At 34.9% G+C, this 22,996-nt stretch overlaps 1 protein-coding gene across 3 annotated transcripts in view; it reads left to right on the top strand.

The window, feature by feature from the left end:
* The window catches only part of cv-2 (crosveinless 2-secreting protein), a 267,655-nt gene that overhangs the window by 230,647 nt on the left and 14,012 nt on the right, over positions 1-22,996 (top strand). Inside the window, exons 6-12 of one of the 3 annotated variants that reach the window (XR_014129164.1) lie at positions 506-688; positions 2,033-2,292; positions 3,745-3,904; positions 7,481-7,668; positions 8,741-8,879; positions 11,415-11,754; positions 16,784-16,997. Coding sequence is in view for 2 of the 3 variants with exons in the window: in XM_081746143.1 (XP_081602269.1) it covers positions 506-688; positions 2,033-2,292; positions 3,745-3,904; positions 7,481-7,668; positions 8,741-8,879; positions 11,415-11,754; positions 16,784-16,920 (1,407 nt within the window). In the remaining variant the exon portion in view is untranslated. The remainder of the gene's footprint in view (positions 1-505; positions 689-2,032; positions 2,293-3,744; positions 3,905-7,480; positions 7,669-8,740; positions 8,880-11,414; positions 11,755-16,783; positions 16,998-22,996) is intronic. The other 2 variants (XM_081746144.1, XM_081746143.1) reach the window with 2 other exon arrangements.

The following is a 22,996-nucleotide window of genomic DNA, read 5'->3' as shown; positions in this document are numbered from 1 at the left end:
TGCAAGTACTTTAAAGAATCGGTAGTTACTGATGCGAGCACTTTAGAGAATCAATAGTTATGATGCGCGTACTTTAGAGATGGAAGGAGTTGTGAGAATCGGTAGTTACTTTTGGGAGCACTTTAGAGAATCTGTAGTTACTGATGTGATTCACCAAATGCGGCGGTAGGGCGCTGTCAAGCACCAGAGGCTCACCCTTGCTTGTTTTATGAGAAGGGTATTTAATTTCCAATCTATTTTAAATATATATCGATTTTTGGACGATCATTTAATACATATTGTGCACAAATCACGTTCTCCTAACTGATAACAACCCAATATATTGTTCCTTTGTGAAAGATATGAAAAAGATTATTGAGTATTCTGTTTTTTTTTTTTTTTTTTTTTTTTTTTTTGTTCTGGTAGTAAGTGTTCCAGAGGTTGTGTTAATATGTAATAATTTATACAAAAATGAAAGAACCAAATCAGCTTTTCTCTTACCTAATGAGTGTCTCTTCCGTTACAGGGTGTCGATTTAATGGTCAAAACTATTCCGAGGATCAAGAGGTGACCATTCCGGAGGATCCATGTCTTAGTTGTCACTGCGAAAGGGGACGAATGACCTGCTCCAAGAAAGCTTGTCCAGTGCTCCAGTGTTCATTAAGTGATAGAATACATTTACCTGGAAAATGCTGCCCTCAGTGCAATGGTAAATACATATGCTATGATGTATTTCTAATTCTCTAAATATACACCGGTTCTATAGCTGTTTTACATTAAGGACCTATCTTTAAGTTGACTACATTTGGTTCCATGATACGCTGTGCATCTTAGCATAAGTGGTCGAACTATACGTATTTTAGTGTACTATACCAGAGTAATTGCTGATCGATGCTACAGAATACATAATGAACAATCCAAATACAAAAAGTCTTATCTTGTATCCCTAAGTACGTAGTAACGTTACAGTTATACAGTTTCGGTGTTTGCTGATGGCTTTTTCAATGACTTCTCAGTACTGTTTAACTGCAGTCATATCATATGTGACAATTCCTGTCTTCCTGTAAAACCTTTCTAAGAGAAAAAATGTTATTGTGTTTGAAAGGTAAGGTTGCTTAATTTTTCAGACTTCACAGGAAGACAGGAATTTTTTTATATGACTCAGGCTTAGCAGTATTCAGAAGCATTAATAAAGGTGCTATTACATGCATCTTGAATGACTAAAATAAAGAAAATCTTACTTTACAGCTGCTGAATGATATATTAATTTACACTGTTTCCATATTCGCTAACATCTTTTTCAATAACCCTGTCTGCTGCTAAACTGGTGACATATGTGTATGTTCCTGCCTTCTGGTAGGACCTGTCAGAGAATCAATTGAAGGAAATCTTCAGTTCTCGAAACTATCTTGGGCTTGCCCTCTTTAAAAAAAAAAAATCCGTTGTAAAGTAGGTAGGTACAGTATTTTCACTGATAGTACCTAGAAAGGCAATTTCGAAGTCAACTTTTAATTTTCTACACAGCTTTTATGCACTTAAATTCATCTATATATTTTTAATAGGTAGAAAAGTGGATTAATGTCACCAAGAAAATCGAAATATTATGTGTTTGCGTGCGGGAAGAACACACAACCACCTTCGAACAGTGAAAATACCTACCAAATGTGTAACAAAATTTTCCAAGGCACTAAGTCCAATACAGTTTTGAGAACCAAAGATTTTGTTCACTTTTCTCTCTGAAGGTTTCTGTTGGAATCCACACATATGTCACTAATTTAGCACCGTACAGAAGTGATTGAAAAGGGCATCACTAAATATAGAAACAGTTTAAATTAATATCTAATTCACCGAATGAAAAAAGGGATTTTTTCTTTACTTTGTCTGGAAAGAATTTATATGCATTTATTTAAGCAGTTATAATTTTTATTCATTAAAGTATGCGCATAATGTAGACCTTGATTTGTTCTAGAAGTAATCAGAATTCGGAAAGCAGGTATTTTTTTTTCGTCATAATTCCACTAACGTATAATTCTACCTTTAATTTTCCTTATAGGCACTCGCATTGAATTCTTAAACCCGCCTCAGTCATGCATTCTGCAGATGAGCCTTCTGTGGAACGGCAGAAGTAAGCAACAAGATAGCTGTACCAGTTGTACGTGTGTTAATTCTACCACCGTTTGCCAAAGGGAAACTTGTCCTGTGCTCGATTGTTCGCCGAAGATTCAGATTCGAGAACCTGGCGTCTGTTGTCCTCGGTGTCCTCCGATAGAAGAGAGTAGGACGCAGTGTTTGAAAGACGGAAAGTTGTATCAGGCGAGTATTGACAGCGTGCACTATATATATAATACCTTCACTAGAAAAGTGCAATGTGAGTACTTTCGCTAACATGCTTCATCAGATAGGAGAAGAAGGAAAAGAAAAATTAAAAGGCAGAAGGAAAGTAGACAAGCATCCAGATGGGTGCCATGTTGATATACACATAATTCTGTACCTGAACATGGCGCTTGCCTCCACATTCAATATGGAGTCCATCTGGACGTTTCTAAGCCTTTTCTTTGTTCCTTAAATTCTCTTTTTCTCTACTTCTTTCCTTTCATCTCTGAAGAAATATTATAGCGAAAGGGCTCACAATGTACTTTTCTTTTCTCCCTACATGTTCCCTTCCTATCTGATAAATTATTATAGCGAAATGTCTCAAAACGTACTTTATTTTTTCTTTTCTCCATATGTCTTCCCTTCCATATCTGATGAACAATTTTAGCGAAAGTACTTACATTGCATTTTTTTTTACTGTTGGTATTATGTTTTCATTATTTTTTTAGTAAGTAATTCATCTTATATTTTCTATTTCCGCTTCGGAAACCCTTTGTTCAAATTAGTGAACATATTATGTGCATATGAGTAGAACAAAACAGTTTCAGTATGTAGAGGTGAAAATCTCTTATCAGATGTACTTGCTAACTGATAGAGATGAGATGCATATCTACTAATTATAAATAAAAATTGTGGTACCTTAAAACATTCAAAAGTCACAAATTCTTCGTATAGTTTCGAGGCTCTCTATACTTCTTCCGCAACTCATCTGAAGAAAATTTGCTACTACATAAAAGACATAGTGTATATTATTCTTCGTATATTTGTTCTGTAGCATAAACGTAATGGATTGAATTTAAAACTTGAAAATAAGACTTCCTTTTCTTCTGATTTTATGTATGATGATAAATCCTTAACCATTTCTATGTAACAACACAATAGGAAATATTTAATAGACGATCTTGTACTGCCATTCAGTAAACTGATGATATTTTAATATTCTTGAAGCCAGGGCCGGCTCTACCATATGTTCAACACGTGCATTTGCACGGGGCGGCAAAATCTGTCATCACTATATTATTTAAAATAAATATTTCTTGTCGGAAACAGACTTCATGATGATAGTTTAATTTACTAACCTAACCTTTTATTTGAATACTACATTCATAAATCATGTTTAGGTCGCATTGGTTTAAGGTCACATGGACAGTGCTAAAAAGTAAATGGTTAAACAAATCCCAGCATGAATTGCCTGATCGTTGTCAAACACAAGAACTCAATCCTCGAATAGTAGCGGGCACCTGTTACATTTAGTTAGTTTCAAAAGCTAAGTGTCTTATATATATATATATATTTGTGTGTGTGTGTATGATGTTATGAGTCTACCTAATTTTTCACGACACGCTTTGCCACTGGAGATAAGTATATAATAATTCTGTATTTCCTAGGCAGGATGGTGACTTCTGGCAGCTCGATTCGTGCCAGTCCTGTGTTTGTAAGAATGGACATATTCGGTGCTCCAGACAAACATGTTCCAATCACAATATTCCCTGTCCTTCAGGATTTAAGCGTGTGCAGGAACCTGGCGAGTGCTGCCCTCGATGTGTCGAAAGTAAGTACATTATTTAATCAGCTTAGTCTTGTAGCGATAATCTATCTACGTCTGTATTTATCTATTTATCTTTACTCTAACTTCTATTTCGATTTGCATTAACAATCACTAATACTCATGCAATATTGAAATTTCCCACTTACATCTATTTTAGAACACATAGTTACGGTACGGTTATGAACATAAATACGGTTCATTCGATTTTCCCACTTACATCTATTTAGAACACATAGTCAATAAATACGGTTTATTCGATTCGAGGTGCCCCTTCTAAGGGTTTGGACTCAACCCCAGGTAAATAAGCTGGACTCTGCCTTTGAGGAGAATTTCAGTCAAGATAATATACGTTTCAAAGATGGTTTACAGCCTTCGTCCTCAGAATTCAAATAAAGTCCGAATAGGAAAATTGTTGTCTACGAGCTTTCATGTCGAGAATGATCTGAAACAAGGAGATACTTGTCGTCATTATTATTCAACTTTTTCCTGGATTACGCTATAAGGAAAATCAAAGATAGCAATCAGCGCCTAGAGTTGAATAGTATTCACCAGGTTATGGGGTATACTGGTAATGGAAATATAATAAGGAATGATAGAACAATAGAAAGAAATATAGAAGTCTTACCAAACCTTGCAGGAACATGGCTTTAGAAGTAAATGCAGAGGAAACTAAATACACGGAAGTTCGTCGGGATCGTAATACTGCAAATTATAGATATGTTAAAATATCAAATAATACTTTCGTCAAAGTGGATATTTTCAAATACCTAGGATCAATATTAACAGATCAAAACCATATTCACGAAGAAGTTAAATGTCGACTAAAATCAGGGAATTCAGTTCAAAATATTTTGTCGTCACGAATTCTGTCAAGGAATTTGAAGCTTAAAATATGTGAAACGATGGCTGTTGTCCTGTGTCTTGCGAAACATGGTTGCTTACTCTGAAGGAAGAAAGAACTTGAGAACAAGATCCTGAGACGAATACTCGGACCCAAGAGAAACGTGAATGGCGAATGGCGGAAACTTCATAACGAGGAACTGCATAATTTTTACCATTTACTAAATATTGTCAGGGTCATCAAGTCCAAGAGGCTCAGGTGAGCAGGTCATGTAGCCAGAACGGAAGAAAGTGGAAACGCTTTCAAACTTTTAACTGGAAGTCCAATCCGAAAACGACCATTAGGAAGACCATAGATGGGAGGACCATATTAAGATGGATCTCGCAGGAATAGAAATAAAAAGGAGAAACTAGATCCAGTTGGCTACGGATAGAAGTTAATGGAAAGCTTTTGTAAACGCGGCATTGAACCTCTGGGTACCATAAGTTCATAGTTGGTGAGTACTTCAAATTATATGCACGTAGCCAAAAGTACTTCCAATTATATGCACGCAGCCAAACTCCTTCTATAAAAATATTGCGTGAGCACCGCAGGATTCTGAAACATGGATTTTTGGATAGCGCACATATTAGTTACTAAATGAAGTCTTGACTACGATAGAACACACAGTATTGGAGCTATGGACCTTCAAAGTTCACTTTGCATATTTTCGGCAGCCTATAACTCCGAAGTGACTGATTTCTACACCCAAGTTGGTTTATAGTTTTTGTCTTATCTTGTTGTCAGGAATTACCTCCCAAACGTTGTCGATGTTGTTTTGAAACACCTTGTATATTTATCAGTTTAAGCATAAAACAATTTTGCCCTTGTAACACACTAAGACGTTAAATGTCTGGTGCACCTACTTTTTCAGCGATAAAGGTGTTGAACAAGAACAAGAAAGAGTGCTTGATATCGTACGTAATGAACCATTGAGTTCTGGTTTGTGATTGAAACAGACTTTTTTTTTTTTTGACAGAGTTATTCGTTTTAGGATAAAAATTTCTTCTTTCAATAATGCGATTTGAAATCTCGCTGTTGAAGTTGAGCTTTTATCCATTCTTTTGTAGCATCATCTGAGAATTACTACACCTGATACTGATGCTGAGGCTGGAAAAGTAGCTCCGATTAGGTTATGACCGCGGCATTGTGAAAAACGTGAATTGCGAAGCCTTTTATATTTTTCTTATCGACAGAAAGAGTACTAGACTTCAATGCAATTACTTAGTGTCACTGAACGGAGAGTATGGTAACAGAGATAACTATTTACTTAATTTTAGGAGTAGTACGTGTTTCAAAATCGCAGCTATAACATCAGGAACACTACCTCTCTTAGATCTTTCTTTAATTAATTTCTTATAAACTGATTAATCTATATACATCTTAAACAGGGATGTAATGGGGCGTATACGGGAGTATACGGCGTATACCCATCTAATAATCCTATAGTCCAGCTTCTACTCACCTTAAATTTATAAGAGAACAAGCATATACGGGGTAACTACATGCTATATTTTCGAAAACGGTCGAGCGTATACCTACCAAAAGTTGTAGCAATGCATCACTGATCTTAAATCATTTTACTTATAGCTAATGTCCTTACGACATGACTATGCAATTTTCATTGTAAAATCAAATAACTTCGATTTATATACTCTGCTTGCACAGACTATATCTGGCAACAACAATAAATTCGGTATGTACATTTTTTGAAAGGACTTTCTGCCTAACACAAGAGATAATTTAATACCGAGCACGGCCTACTCTACCATATGTGCAACACAAGCATTTGCGCGGGTAGTAAGTTTCGAGGGGCGACAAAATCTAACTATATCATTTAAAATAAAAATTTCTTGTTGGAAACAAACTTCATGATGATGGTAGTTAAATTTACTAAGTTGACCTTCTATTTGAATAGTTTACTTCATAAATCATGTTTAGGTCGCATTAGTTTAAGGTCACATGAACATTGCTAACGTAAATGGTTAAACAAATTCCAGCATGAATTGCTTGATTGTTGTCAAATACAAGAACTCAATTCTCGAACAGTAGCGAACACTTGTTCCATTTAGTTAGTTATCATAGTTATAAGAAAACTAATCTTTCTCTGTTACAAACAAGTTCATTATCATTGAAGGTGGAAACAGTTTTTTTTTTTAATTTTTAACAGATGTAGAAGGAAAATCAAGAAATAAAGATAAAAAAGCTAGTTATTCTGGAATTGCAAATCGATATATTGACAGTAAATCTCGATATTGAATTCTACAAAAAACATTACTGTCTTCCCTCTAGAAGTGTGTTTGCTTTATCTTTCATTAACATAATAGATAACTATTTAAAAAAAAAGAAAAAAAAGAAAAAGAAAAAAACGAGACAGTATTTAGACAGTATTTATAGTGTTTATTCCTTTCTGAGTACACTTTCCCCTTCCCTTCGCTATTCATGATTGGGTAGCATACTTGGAATCGTGGCTTTTAAGATTTGTTCTTTCTCGAGAAAGGGGCGCCGTCAAATAATGCCATTGCACGGGGCGGCAAATTCGCTAGGGTTGTACCTGGTACCAAGACAAGAACTTTCATGCTAGTATAATAATAATAATAATAATAATAATAATAATAATAATAATAATAATAATAATAATAATAATAATAATAATAATAATAATAATAATAAATAATAAATTTCTATTTCCTTTTCAGACGATGGCGTATGTACAGTTTTCGGAGATCCTCACTACAGAACATTTGACGGCCATTTTTATAGTTTCCAAGGGGCATGCAAATATCTGTTAACTGGAGACTGTGTTACAAGGAACTTCACTGTACGAGTTACCAATGATGCGAGAGCTACAAAATCTTCATCTTGGACCAAAACTATTTCCATTAAGGTATATCAATAAAGGACGGTTAAACGTTAAGTAAATCAAATGTGTATCTATAATAAAGATTTACTAAAATTAATGAAGGACGGTTAAACGTTTAGTAAATAAAGTGTGTACCTATAATAAAGATTTGCTAAAATCAATGAAGGACGGTTAAACGTAAAGTAAACCAAGTGTGTACCTATAATAATGATTTACTAAAATCAATGAAGGACGGTTAAACGTTAAGTAAATGCAGTGGGTATTTGTAATAGAGATTTGCTAAAATCAATGAAGGACGATTAAACGTTAAGTAAATGCAGTGGGTATTTATAATAGAGATTTGCTAAAATCAATGAAGGACGATTAAACGTTAAGTAAATGCAGTGGGTATTTGTAATAGAGATTTGCTAAAATCAATGAAGGACGGTTAAACGTTAAGTAAATGAAGTGTGTACCTATAATAAAGATTTACTAAAATCAATGAAGGACGGTTAAACGTTAAGTAAATGAAGTGTGTACCTATAATAAAGATTTACTAAAATCAATGAAGGACGGTTAAACGTTAAGTAAATGAAGTGTGTACCTATAATAAAGATTTACTAAAATCAATGAAGGACGGTTGAACATTAAGTAAATGCAATGTGTACTTATAATATAGATTTATTAAAATCAATGTAGAATGGTTAAATTAATGCAGTGCTATTATAAATTTTGTTCTATTTCCTGTGGCCATTTGTGTGAATTGAACAGGTTCAAAACAAATTAGTTTTACTTTATTAGAGCCCAACCCAATAGGACAATTATTATTTTATTTCAATGATTTGAGCTTGGGTAAGTTTCAAGATTATGAACGCATGATTAAAATAATGATTTCCTCTTTCACGAGTTAAAGAACGGAAGACGTGAAAGGGAGAAAACGATTGTGTGACACAGAATTTCACCAACCCTTCAAAAAAGTGGTTTGTTGAGGTACAACTTTTAGTAGTGTATTGCTGTGAACTCTTCTAAAATTGATTTAATATGCAAACGTGAAACTGATTTATAATTTCTTGTTCTACTAATATTCAGATTAAGTTATTGTTTCCTTTGTTTTTAGCTGGGTTTAAATACAAAAGTGAATCTTGGACAGCGAATGAGAGTAAAGGTGAACGGAGAGAAAGTCAAACCTCCATATCAAGATGAGAAGGTGACCATCGAAAAACAGAATTTCAGTTTGGTTGTTAAGACTTACATAGGTACGTAAGGTGAACTTTTTAGTTTAAATAATGCAAATACCTTAACGGACTTGTAGTAATAAGATTAATATTATATCTATTAATCTATTAATAAAATTGTAGTAATAAGATTATCTAATAACTTTTTCTTTCTCTTTTTCTTTTCTCGCTTATGTGGAACCGATTTTCTTCTCCTTCATAAAATCCTATCCCGGAATTTTTCTCCTGTTAGATCTTTCTTCCAAAAGTCATTCTTTCTTAACCATATCCATCCATTTCCTTCTTTTTCTCTCTCTACCTCTCTTCCCATCCACTTTCATTACCATCACTCTTTTGACTTCATAGTCGTTTGTTCTTCTTATTAGATGACCTCACCACAGCAATTTTGTTTCTGAGATCTTCTTAGATATCTCTGTAACTTTGATTGTTGCCCTTATTCTCTCATTCTTTACTGTGTCTCTTCTTGTTATCCCACACATCCAGGCAGCGTTCTCATTTCAGTAATATTAATTTTTTCCTTTGCTTTCTTCATTAGCCATCTTTCTCCTCCGCATCATTATTAGCCTAACCACTCATTTTTTAAATTCTTTACCGTGATTCTGGGATCATACGTAATGTCACATACTTTCTTCCAATTTCACCACCCCTTTTGCATTTTCTTTGTTACTTCCATCTGCAAATTACTATTTTTGGTAACAGATGAGCACTAAAAGAAAATTACACAATAGACAAGTTCACTAAATGTATCATCAGACGAGGGGAAGAAATATAGAGAAAAGGCACTTTCGCTAAATGTATCATCAGACGAGGGGGAGAATATTAAGGAAAGGCACTTTCGCTAAATGTATTATCAGACGAAAGGAAGAAATCGGAAAGAAAGAGAAATTAAAGCAGCTGTAAAGCGTTCAGGTCAGCGGGATATTGAAATATAAAATCAGTTGATAGTCTTATAAGACTGAAAGTGAATTCGGTAAGACCAGAAGAAGCGAGGGAGTAATAAAACAAATACAAATACTCAATGTACACCACGTGAAGGAGTTTGGTGTGTATAACGTGATATTTTCTGAATTAATATTGAATCCGGAAGTGGTACTAAAGAAATTAGAATATATATATATATATATATATATATATATATATATATATATATATATATATATTAGGACAATTGACCGTGTCTTACATGCGTCTTGCATTACGTGTATTCTCTCTATCCAAAATCACTGGTTTTTCACCCATAAATAAAACTGACACGGTCGATCGTCCTGGGGATTCGAAACTTGGATTCTGCATAACAAAATACATAGAATCTATATCCTGGGCGGGGTCAGGTGCACAGAACTTTTATTTGTGTGTGTGTGTGTGTGTGTGTGTGGCTGTGTAATTATGGTTGCATTAAAGGATGTGTTTTAAAATTAGTTTTATAATTTGTGTATATTGTTAATTCGAATGGCTATAATATTTGAAATACTTCTCCAACTTAGAACACCAAATTTTTAATTGTTAAATTTAATTGTTGCCTAGAAACGTAAGATGTTGTAGATCATTAGTAGTAAATCCGATTTACTATAATGTATATTTTGAAATCATCATTGAGCATAGAATACTGGAATTCAATACTGGATATTTGTTATACATCATTTATTTGTTAAGCATCATTAATTTTTTAAGTAGTGTTATTGGAAATGAAATGAAATGAAATCTTTGAGTTTTACGTCCCACAATTATGCCATCTAGGCAAAAGGAGACGGTGATTATGAGAAATGAATGAAATGGTGGAATGAAGAAAGTGGGAGAAAACGGGAGAACCCTGAGAAAACCCACGCACACGGTGTCTGTCCACCACAAAGTTCACTTGGCGCGAGCTGAGATCGAACCAGGGACCCCATGCACCAGAGATAAACACTCTACCACTGAGCCACTGCGGTCCTTGTAGTGTTATTGGGTTAGGTGGTTAAGGCTTGCCATTTTTTCTATGTATGTGAATTGAAGTAGGTGCTGCTTGAAATGCTATCTACACTTCAAAACTAATGTACAGTAGGACGTCGACAATCCGAACGTCAAAAATTTTTGAAACGTCAAAATTCTGAACGCGGTTAAGAACAGTGTAAGAACAGTGTAATTTAGTGTACGAACACGTTCTTCAGAAAGACTAAATATAAGTAGCCTTACGTACGGTATTGTAATTACTGTATGTACTGTATAACCACTGTATCGATAAAAGAGCATACCGTACAATATATTTAAGCCTAAATAGGATTTTCTTGGTCATTTTCGAAAATCCGAACAATTTGAAAATCCAAACTACCTGTGGTCCCCAATTAGTTCGGATTTTCGACTTCCTACTGTATTAAAAGTCACTATTTTCATAATCAGATAGAATATGCATTATCAAACGCATTATCAAACTTACGTATTTGTAAATATAGAATTTAAGTTTTATTAGATAAGTTTTCTCCCCTTAATTTTTTAAAAAATTTTTACCCATGTAACTTGCCTCAATAGCAGCCACTGATTTATTTTACCAGTATTTTATTTCTTGAAATATATTGACAGGCTTAAATGTGATTTGGGATGGCGACAGCTTTCTTGAGGTTTCTGTTCCAACGTCGTACAAAGGAAAGACCTGCGGCCTCTGTGGAAACTTTAACATGCAACCGAAAGACGACTTCATGACGAGGAAAAAGAAATTGGTACTGGACCCTGATAAATTTGGTTCTTCGTGGAGGGTTGGCGGAAGAAAAGCTTGTTCTAGGTCGATAGATCGTCCAACCACAGGACCTCAATGCAGGCATAACCCTCAGAGAAGACTGCGTGACGTCAGCAAATGCAAGCTCCTCAAGTCGGAAGTATTTTCCAAGTGTCATAAAAAAGTTAACGCTGCAAGGTTTTTCAAGTAAGTTCTTATTTTTTTAATTTTTTTTAATGATGCTAGGAGTATGTGTGTCGCTCTTAAGAGTCAATGTTTTCTAGTAGATTAATTATTTTATTATCTCTTTAGAAGTTTTGATTTTCCTAGTAATAAACGACAATGGTTTTAGTCTGGGGGGTCTTCGCCAAAACTTCAGAACGTATTCAAACCAAAAATGTGTCATAAGAATCATAACAAAATCACCAAAACGCACCAGCTGTAGGAAACTATTTGAATCATTAAGTATAATGACAGTTCATTCTTTGTACATATTTAAACTTCTCAAAATTACTTGGGATCATTTGAATAATATTAAAAGAGATGGTGATACTCACAACTATCTTACACGTGGAAAAGATGACTTATCTACCACGTATCATAGAACATCTACATACGGAAAATCACATATCTATATGTGCAGTGGCGGATCCAGGATATATTCAAGGGAGGGGCTAAACCATAGTTTGCAGCTTTATCCAGTGTAAAGCAGGATTGAAGCCCATTTTATCCAGTGTATACCTGAGCGTCAAGGGGGGATATAGCCCCTAAAGCCCCCCCGTTGGATCCGCACCTGTATATGGGTGTAACACTGTATAATAAGCTACCTGGTTGCATAGAAAAATACTCATAAAAAGAGCTTCTTTGTGAAATCAGTGCGAAAACTGCTATTAAAAAACACATTTTATACAGTGGATGAATACATTAACAGCTCATTGTGAAACTTCGAAAAATGATTAAATCCCTATTGTGTATATATATAAGTAACTAAAATAGTAATTAAGTCCATATATATATATTATTGTTATGTAGATTGAAGAATTGGTTTAGCCTATATATATACAAGTTGTTAAAGAAGAGCATTGTAATTGTTCCAATGACGTTAAAATCCTAGAATTAAAGTTTAAATGTGTTTTTTAAAGAAAGAAAACTCATTGCTATGCAATTCAAATAGGCAAAAATTAACCCATTGTCGTTAAATTTTACCCCTATCTTAGCACTGGAATGCCAATGATACCAACTGGTGGGAAAAATCCCATTTTGTGGGATTTTTGACATTAATTTCTCAAATAGGGATAAAGGGAATTTCCGTAGAAATTGGTAACACACACATAGAATTTTTCGTTCGTTTACTTAACCGACTCCAATAAAATTTTTGGGCGCAAAGTAGACTTCAATAAACATTAAATCAGTGTTAATTGTCAAATTTTGTTTGAAAACAACACCGACAACGTTTGGGAGGTGATTCCTGACAACAAAATAAAACAAACACTATAGACCAATCTGGGTGCACAAATGCTTCCTTTCGGAGTTATAGGTTGCCGAAAACATGAAAAAATGAACTTTAAAAGTGCATAGCTCCAAAACTATAGGTAGGACGTACCGTAGTCGGGTCAAGATTTCACTTAGGAACTATTGTGTGTTTCAGATGTAAAGCATCACTTGCAGTAGCTAATGATGCGCGATATTCCGCGCGGTGTTGCCGGATTGCGGACTCCCCTTTCCCTTCTCGCTCTTCCACCAATTGAGATTATGACACATACATTGGCAACATTATTCATAATGTAAATATAGGGCTACTATTCCAGCAAACTCAAGAATTTTGACTGTGCATCCTAGAAGTATATATAGCAACTAAATTACCTGATAACTTTATTCCAGTGCTAAACGCTCATCTTCAACACTACTTTCACTATCGTCTATGTCAGTTAATATTTCATCATTGTCTGAATCTGAGTCTTGTAAATTTATTATTATGAGTTCCAAAAATTGTAAACACAAAAAAGTTCTTCGAGCTTGACTTCTTAGCGCTTTTTTTTTTTTTTTTTTTTTAAAAAAAAGAAAATTCCGCACTTGTACTCGGTTTGCTTAAAGACATTGTGAACTATAATTTTGGAGAACAAACGAACTACCACGAAAGAAAGCAACCCAGACACTGATGAATTCTGTTTATGCTAGAAGATAAGTTGCGTTCCTACACAACTAGCTCCTTCGTTTGCATGTATGTTCTTATAATAACATACTCTTATACTTGGTGAGGTCTCACAACAACAATCCATCTGATTCATAAACAACACGATATGTTCCATAAGTAGAAGCTTTGGTTTGTTATAATTAAATATAAACTAATTATTTGCTTAGCAAAATTATATATTTTCATTAAAATTCGACACGTGTTACAGTTTCGCCAACTAACTCTTTGGCTTCATCAGACACTATGTGATACAGTATAAAGTACAGTAAGACATTGTACAGTTATACTGTATCAAATAGTGTCTGATGATACCAAAGAGTTAGTTGGCGAAACTGTAACACGTGTCGAATTTTAATGAAAATATATAGTTTTGTTCAGTAAATAATTAGTGTATATTTAACACGATATGGTCGAATAAGGCAGAATCTGGCTTGAAGGCAATTTCAAAACAATGTTACGAACTTCCTATACTTTCTGTTCTTATATATATATATATATATATATATATATATATATATATATATATATATATATATATATATGAATCAGATTGCAAAGAGGTTTTTCTTTATTTAATTTGCTCGCTTACTATTCTCAGACGTGTAGAAACGGGGGGAAAGGGAACCATGTCTTTCCAAATTATTTCCAGTCCCGAATTGAGGTTCGTCTGGTATATGTTTAATAAACTTATTTAATAGTTAATGCAAATGAGGAACGTTTATAATAAAATACGAAAATTTAAAAAAAAGATCAAACATCATCAATACAGCTTCTATACATAATTAAAAAAAATTAACATTAATCATATGCTTTATATTCCCATTTCCCTAACTAGGTGCTCACAATGTGAACTCACTACTATATTATTGCATAATAATATCTGAGTTGATATTTTTTCGAGTTTTTTCCTTTCCTGTTTTAACCTACATAAACATAAAGTCAGACAAACAGATACCATAAACAGCATTTTCTTCTTATGAATAGCTTATTAATTCATCTCTTTCAATCCGGTTTTTAACTTCAGTATTGTCAAGATCCGTCTTTTGATAAGGTAGCATCGTGAAAATATATGTGTATAGTATGTATGTATGTATGGTGAGTTAAAATGCTTTCATATTCTGAAAGAGGTAATTTGTTCTGCCTTTAATATGTGGAAAGCTTATCTCCCCATGAAGGTAATGTTCCACTAGAACAACCTGCTACACCCCTGATTATTCTATAATAAAAGTTGAGTTCTATTTCCACATCGAAGAAAAATCCACTGGAAATTAGACGCAAAACTCAACGCTCGTTTTACTAATTGTTTTATATGGAAACCTTTAAAAGCGTGTATTATGACTAAAGCTCGGAATTAATGGCGAAATAAAAGCCCGAAAATGGCTGGCAAAATTGCAAAATAAACCCCCAAAAATGGCAGGTAAATTGGCAAAATGAAACAAACAAGCAATCACGAACTTTGGGGGGAAAAATAGATACTAAAATATGTAAAAGATATAATAGGCTATAATTCGTTTACTAATCGAATAAAATGTTTCATTTTGCACTTTGTACTTACCACTTAAAATGCTGGAAACTTGCGCAACCTATGAAGGGACGACATCTAACAATTCATTCGCCATTCTTCAGTAGTAACAATGGCACAATAACCTAAAAACACTATCACATTTTATTCACACGCGGTTACATTAGCACAAACATTCAAAGCACAAGAAATACTAAAGTGAAGTCATTTTACACAACAGTAGCAGTTTATTTTCACTTATGAAAGGTTTTTCATATTTTAGTTCTCTGAAATTATTAACATCTTTTTAAGATTTTCAAAGGAAAGACTTTGTCTCCTGTCACAAAGAATTTGCTTTAGATGTGAAAATGATCTTTCCACACCTACAGATGTCACTGGAGCATATTTGAAACATGTAATTTGGGAAGGATCCATGTCACTGTCAACAGTTGTATCATCATCACCTTCCATAACACTAGCGATATCCTTCAATTTTCCCAAATCTGGATTAGCACTTACAACACGATTACACTTATGCCGAATGTACTCGCTCTTGTCACCAGGTACAACACTCAGATCGTTGAGAGTATCATTGAAGATTTTCAGAGAACTATCGAGAGTCTGTTCATTATTTTCTTTTTCTATTTCTTTCTTTTTTTTCTTTTTTTCTTTTCTTTTTTTTTTTTTTTTTTTTTCAAGCTTGGCAATAGCATATGTTAACTTTGCAAAATATGTTGCAATGAAGACTAAGTTCTTTTTCAAGGAATTCGTCTTAAGCAAACTTTGAGCAAACTTAATTGAAGACACATCATCCTCATCAAAAGTATCAATGATTCTTTTGATTGGTTCAAAGTTGTTAGCATAATAGAGAACAGCTGTAATCCATGTACCCCTTCTCGCTAAGACAGGCTGTGGTGGAAGGCGGAAGTTCAGGGGCTAATTCTCGAAATGCACTTGTTCGCGAGGGAGCTTTCAGAAATACCTTTTTCACATTTGACACACGAAAGTCAACGTCAGGAAAATGAGAACGAACTTCCTCTGTAATTCTATGTAGCGCGTGTGCCAGACAGATGACATGCATCAACGTGGGAATAGAACCTTACGCACTACACTTTGTATGCAGCTCCTTTATGGACCTTTAAAGCTAATTTTTTTGTGTGTTTTCGGCAGCCTATAACTTCGAGAGGAAGCGTTTGTGCACCCAGGTTGTCTATATTGTTTGTCTTATCTTGGTGTCAGGATTCACCTCCCAAACGTTGTCGGTGTTGTTTTGAAACACCCTGTATAATACCAAATTTAGAACAGTTCTTATCCTGTTAATAAATAGGAAATAGTTTCTTCCATAAACTGAAACAATAACAGTTTTCAACAAGTACCTTTTAAAGTGTATATGTAGTTTTATTTTTCATATATGTTTGGCTTGTTTCTAGATTCTTTTAGAGAGTTGAAAAATATAAGGTTATTTGTAGTGAACAGAAATTTCTGTTGTTGCAACCTTCACTCTACATTTCTCATTGAATATTTATTATATTTTCTTTCAGTTCGTGCATCTTGGACATGTGCGAATGCCCGACTGGACGGTGTCACTGCCAGGCGTTAACAGCATATGCACATGAGTGTGCGAGATATGGTACAGAAGTGGAATGGAGAAACGCCACTGGCTGTGGAGGCAAGAAACGTAAACATCATTAAAAAAAAAAGTCAATGATGTTATTTCATGAAATAAGTTAAACTGCTTATTTCTGTGTGTCAAGGGTGGGTGAATTATGAAAAAAAAAGTTTTGGGCTAGAATATTTGGTGATGGGTTTCATAAGCGTAAGTGAATACAATTGCTCAAGTACTTCGCAATGTATAACTAATCTTGCTACATGTGGGATCATTAATTTGTTTACAAACAGTGGGGTGCTTCATAGTCAGAAGAACAACAAACCAACAACAGATACAATTTACCAGTTTATTTATTTATTTTACATTTACAATACATAAATACTACGGATGGCTAATTCCGGAATTTTTACTTTCCGGAATCCGGAAAGTAAAATCGGAAAAATTCCGGATTTCGGAAAAATTACGCTTCCAGAACAATTCTGGAATTCAGTAAAATATGGAATTAAAAAAAAATCCGTTTTCGGAAAAATTCCGGAACTTTTCCGAATTCCGAAATTTTTCTCCATTCCGGAACTTCACTGAAATTCGGAAAGTGAAATTTCCGATTCCGGAAAATTTTGGCCATTCCTAATAAATACGTAATCTGTTCCAGCAGAATAAAAAAAATTATATATAAATTATTGGTTGTGAACGATATACTTTTAAGACCATAATTTTTTCCCGAAATTTTTCAAAAAACTACACATGAGAATTTAGTCTCATATTGTTCAGTTTACATGTAGTCTACCGGTTGATATAGGCCTATGTCTTATCTTTGGACAGTATTGTAATTTAAAAAAAAAAATAATGTTTCGGAGTTAATTATGTTAATGAAAGGGGAAAACAGGATTTAAACTTATTTTTAGACAACAAATCCTCTGCAGGTGCGAATTCAATAATACATAAAGAATGGAAAAAAAATACATGACTGGACTGAGAAGATCTCAGGTTCGATTACAAAGATACAAAACATACATAGTTATGACAAATACATACCGATTGAATTAAACTATACATCTACGATATAAAAGCAGTAAAAAATATATGTTTTCAATACTATCAATAGGCAAATTCATTCACACATCTGAACATTCATTTACGGAATAAAAGCAGTGCTGCAACAGTTATGCTTTCATTAACCTCTTAAATTCTCCTTTTTGTTCTTCCATTTCAATATATTGAGGAAGTTTATTATATAATATGGTACCCATAAATGCTGGATTCCTTTCGTATAACTTTGTGCAATGCTATTTTGCTGGGGATTTTATCCTTACGCCTGGTATTATATTTATGGGTTGATGGTGTGTTAAATAAATCAATATTGCTTTTAACAAAGAGCAACATTCGAAATATGTAAAGCGAGGGTAAAGGCAAAATTTTAAGTTCCTGGTTTTATGTTTACCGTCCCGTTCAGCAGCGAGGCTATACCAGACGTGGACCTATAGTTTTAACGTCGGATCCGAACCCATGAACTCCTGTCGGGAATCAAACCCAGATTTCTCACGCCAAAGGCGCGTACGCTAACGACTTAGCCAAGAGAAAGGTCAATCCCGGGTTCGAGTTCCGATCCAATCATGAACTTTTTTTTTCATTTTTTGTGTATTGAATTCACACCAACCTACAGAGGATGTGGTGTGTAAAAATAAGTTTAAAATCGGTTGTTTCCTTTTTTTCATTCATATAATGATAATACAACTGTTAGCTGTGTTCTGAATATAGACACTAGATTTGTTCAAGCGCAGCAGCTAGGTTGTGGCAGAAGATACGTGGTCTTGAGTGGAAGGTCACCCGGAGAGTGGGAGAGTGTATAGCTGATCTGGGAGCGAGCTGAGTAGCGTAGTGGTTAACTCATCGGCATGGTACACAGAAGATCCTAGCTTCTAGTCTCGGTCCAGTCTTACATTTTTTTTCACTCTTGGTATATGTTAATTTTCGCCTATATCTCATTAACTACGTATACTGTGTACGTCGTCTTGTAAATGTCATAATGAAATTCTTAATTACTGTGTACTTCAGTTTACAGCTGGTGCAGTTAATGTACGCCATCATCTTTTAGGTTTAGAAAAATACCTACGTTCCCCTAAGCTGTAAAAAAAATATTTTTTTAAGATACGGTACATTTGTAAACTTTACATACGTGAGTGGGCGGGTCTTTCCCCACCACTCCACATAATCCCCATTGAGATTCAGGCATTTGTCTTACCGTTGCACCGATTTGTCTAAATCCTTCGCAAAAAAAATCAGGGCTCTGGCTATTTAGTCTATTCTCACATTTCGCTTCACTTCTTCATCATCACCAATTGACATGAGACCAAGTCTCTTATGTCGAACCTGAACTCTTCCATCAGGGAAACACAATACGATATAAGCGACCTGGTCTCTTCTTCTTGACTATAACGCCCAGCCTACTCAGCACGCGAAACAAGACACAAAATTGAAAAAAATAAGGTAGGAATGACTGGCTCACTCTTCATACAGCTTCAGTTTAGCGCCGAAGTTACTTCCATCTTTTTCCGGTGTTAATGTCTGCATTACAAGGTGAACGTTTCGAAACACACGAAGAAGTGAAGCAGAATGCAAAAAGAGTGCGAAATAGCCAGAGCCCTGATTTTTTTGCAAAGGGTTTGGATAAAGTGGTGACACGGTGAGACAAATGCTTGAATCTCAATGGAGATTATATGGAGAAGTGAGGAAGGACCCACCTACACTGTATGCATAATTTGCAAATATATATCTTAAAAAATAAATATTGTATAGCTTAGAGAAACTTCTATATTGAACGACCCACGTTTTTCTTTCTCGATTTTCTCGAAACCTACGCATGAGGATTTACTCACCTATATCTTTTTGTTCAACTTAATGAGATGTATAGATTGGCGAATGTTTCATCTTTGGCCAAATTTTTTCCCCATTGCAAAATGTCCGTTCTTTTATTCTCATATAGTACACGCACCGTGCAATTGAAAGTGGATGTGTTAGAACATTTCTAGTATAAGAATGACATTTTAAAAATACAATATACTAAGAACACTGATTAAGTGTACCTCTAAAGACACGATAAGTATGCATCAACCCCTGTAAACGGAAAAATAAAATGAAATATTTCAGTTTTACGTCTCACGGTATGCCGGCTAGACCAAAAGAGACGGTGGTTAAGAGAAATGAATGTAATAGTAAAATGAATAAAGTGGAAGGAAACGGGAGAACCCCGAGAAAACCCACGCACATGGTGTTTGTCCACCACAAAGTTCACTTGGCGTAAGCTGGGATCGAAACAGAGACCCCTCGCATGAGAGGTGAACGCTCTATCACTAACCCACTGCGGGCCCCGTCTGAAAATCGAGATATTGACTTATCTTCATAAGTATCTTTGTTCTTAATAGTCCATCCGCCCTTGGATGCAGTACTTTAAATCAGGCTGTAATCTCCCAATTTTCTCTCTAGATTCCTAATATCGGGCGATGAGCGACTCTCATAATAGTTCTATTGTGTTTCTTTCCTTTCTTTAAAATTAACCCGTGGCTGGGGACCATGTCAATCTTAACTTTAGATAAAATTTAAGAGGATATTGTTTTCAATTTGAGTTCAAAAAGAGCCCTCATAGAAACACTAGATTAAGAACATTAATATTTATTATGCTTCATTGTTTATAAAAATGGTTGGGTATTGTATATTAATGTAAAAAGGAAACAACCGGATTTTTTAACACACCAAATCCTCTGTAGGTGCGAATTCAATAATACATAAAAAAAGTGAAAAAGTGTATGACTGGACTGGAACTCGAACCTAGGATTTTCGGCATATCGTTAACGCATCGGTATGGTACGCCGAAAATTCCGGGTTTGAGTCTCGGTCCACTTTCCACTTTTTCACTCTTAAGTATCGTGATTAAGTATTGTTTTCAAAATGTAGTGAAAAATTTAATAAATACCCAAATATGACGTTCTCGCGTTCCACAACAGCGCGAAAATAATTGAAGCTCATATCCGCATCGCGCAGTGCCAATAAGCATTGCCGATACGACTTCCATCAGGCATCTTTGCTGCTGTATTCTTGCAATACCAGAATGTAACTGCTACCTTTCTGCCGAAAAGATGGATGCTACTAACTTTCAGCTAAGCATTCGCCTTTGACTATTTAAATTATAAGCCATGCCATCAACATGAATTGAAAAGTATGACGGTCAATTCAATGGTGCCCACCCCCCTCATGTCCATGACGCACCCCCCCTCAATTGTCTATCCGTAGGTGTTCTTCCATGAAAAAAAAATTTTCGATTAATTTTTAGACCCCCTCAAACATATTTATATAGATTTTTAACCCCCCCAAATATTTCAACGACGCAGTTTGCGTCATAGGCCCCCCTTGTGGGCACCCCTGGTCAATTGCCTACGAGAAAGTTATCATAGACGCTACATCACTAATACACGAATTGGATGACGTTATCAAGGCGCTGAAAAATGTCAAATGTAGGGTAAAGTAAATAAATATGTAAATGTTGTTGGCTAGTTTCCATGCATCCTTTCTTAACTTGTACCTTAGGCGTAATTCGGAACGCTGGAAATATTCTTAAAATTCGGGATGTCGTGCATAATTCGAGATAAGTGGCAACCCTACCACTTAGCAGTCGAAATTCTCGACCCATTGCAGACTATGACGACATTGCCTGGCGAAATATTACTGGCATGTTCTACTTCGGTGAGACGTTGGCAATCACCTCGGGGATTCAAAGGTTATGACGGAGAAGCAACGCAACTTTACGGTAGACTTATCGGGAATGCTTACACGGCCAACAGTGGCGGCCTAATAATCATGCGAATGCAAGCTTCTATTGCCTTGGAATTCTCGTGAAAGTACAATTCAGTACGTCAAGTCTGTATGATAAGTAAATGTATTTCTGCCATCATAAACTATCTATCTGTTTATAGATATATATACATACTAGCCTTCAGCTAGCTGAGGCCTCCGACCCCAGCCCCCCGTCTTTGCTCGGCCTACGGTCTCATACCTCTTACTCTACAAATCTACGGAATTTTACATTTATTTTCCTATTTCAGCTATCTAAAAGATAAGATTTTGTAGCCCAAGAAAACGCCCATTTAAATAGCATGGGGATTTCTTCATCCCCCTTTAAACCCCTTAAAAACTAAAAATATTCACTTTTGGCAATTTTCCTGTGAGTTAGTCCCGGAAAACTACAATCATACCAAATTTCATCATTCTAATCCTGCCGAAAGTGCCTAAACATTTTGGGGTGTACAAGATGTCCCATATAAGTTAAATGGGAAAGATTTTTCAGTTCCCCATAAACCTAATCTACAGTTGGAAATTTTTGTTTCTGAAGATTTACTGAGGAAATGCTAATGAAAACGTACAAGCATACCGAATTTCAAGTTTTTATTCAAATTCTAAGTACCAAAAATATGAGATTATAGATTTTAAAAAAGTCCATTTAAATAACATGGAGAATTTCTTCATCCCTCCTTTAGACCCCCTAAAAATTAAAAATATTCACTTTTGGCAATTTTTCTGTCAGTTAGTCTCAATCATGCCAAATCTCATCATTGTATCCTTACAGGAAGTGCCCAATAATTTTAGGGTGTAGATGTCCCATATAAATAACATGGGAAAGATTTTTCAGTTGCCTATAAAACCACTCTAAAGTTTGAAATTGTTACTATTGGTGATTTACTTAGGTAATGATAACGAAGACGTACAAGCATACCGAATTTCAAGTTGTTATTTCATTTCCAAGTACCTAAAATATGAGATTATAGGTCCAAAGAAACACCCATTTAAATAACATGGAGAATTTTTTCATTCCCCCTTTAGATACCCTCTAAAACTTAAAAAAGGAATTCACTTTCGGCAATTTTTCTGTTGGTTAGTCCTGAAAAGCTACAATCATGCCAAATTTCAATTTTCCACGTCAACTGGAAGTACCCTTTTATTTTAGGTCAGTTCATGTAGTTTTGTATATAGTTATGATGTGGGGGACATAATATTTCTGTTTCTATTTTAAACCCTAAATACTGTGTTCTTTGCGTAGTATTATAGTAGAGACCTGCACGGGCCGGCTTGGGCAGGCCGACTCTATTATTTCTTT

The sequence above is a fragment of the Thermobia domestica genome, chromosome 18 (genome assembly GCF_964235325.1).
Source record: "Thermobia domestica chromosome 18, izTheDome1.hap1.1, whole genome shotgun sequence".
Taxonomy (NCBI): Eukaryota; Metazoa; Arthropoda; class Insecta; order Zygentoma; family Lepismatidae; genus Thermobia; species Thermobia domestica.
This window is presented reverse-complemented; position numbering and strand designations above follow the sequence as displayed.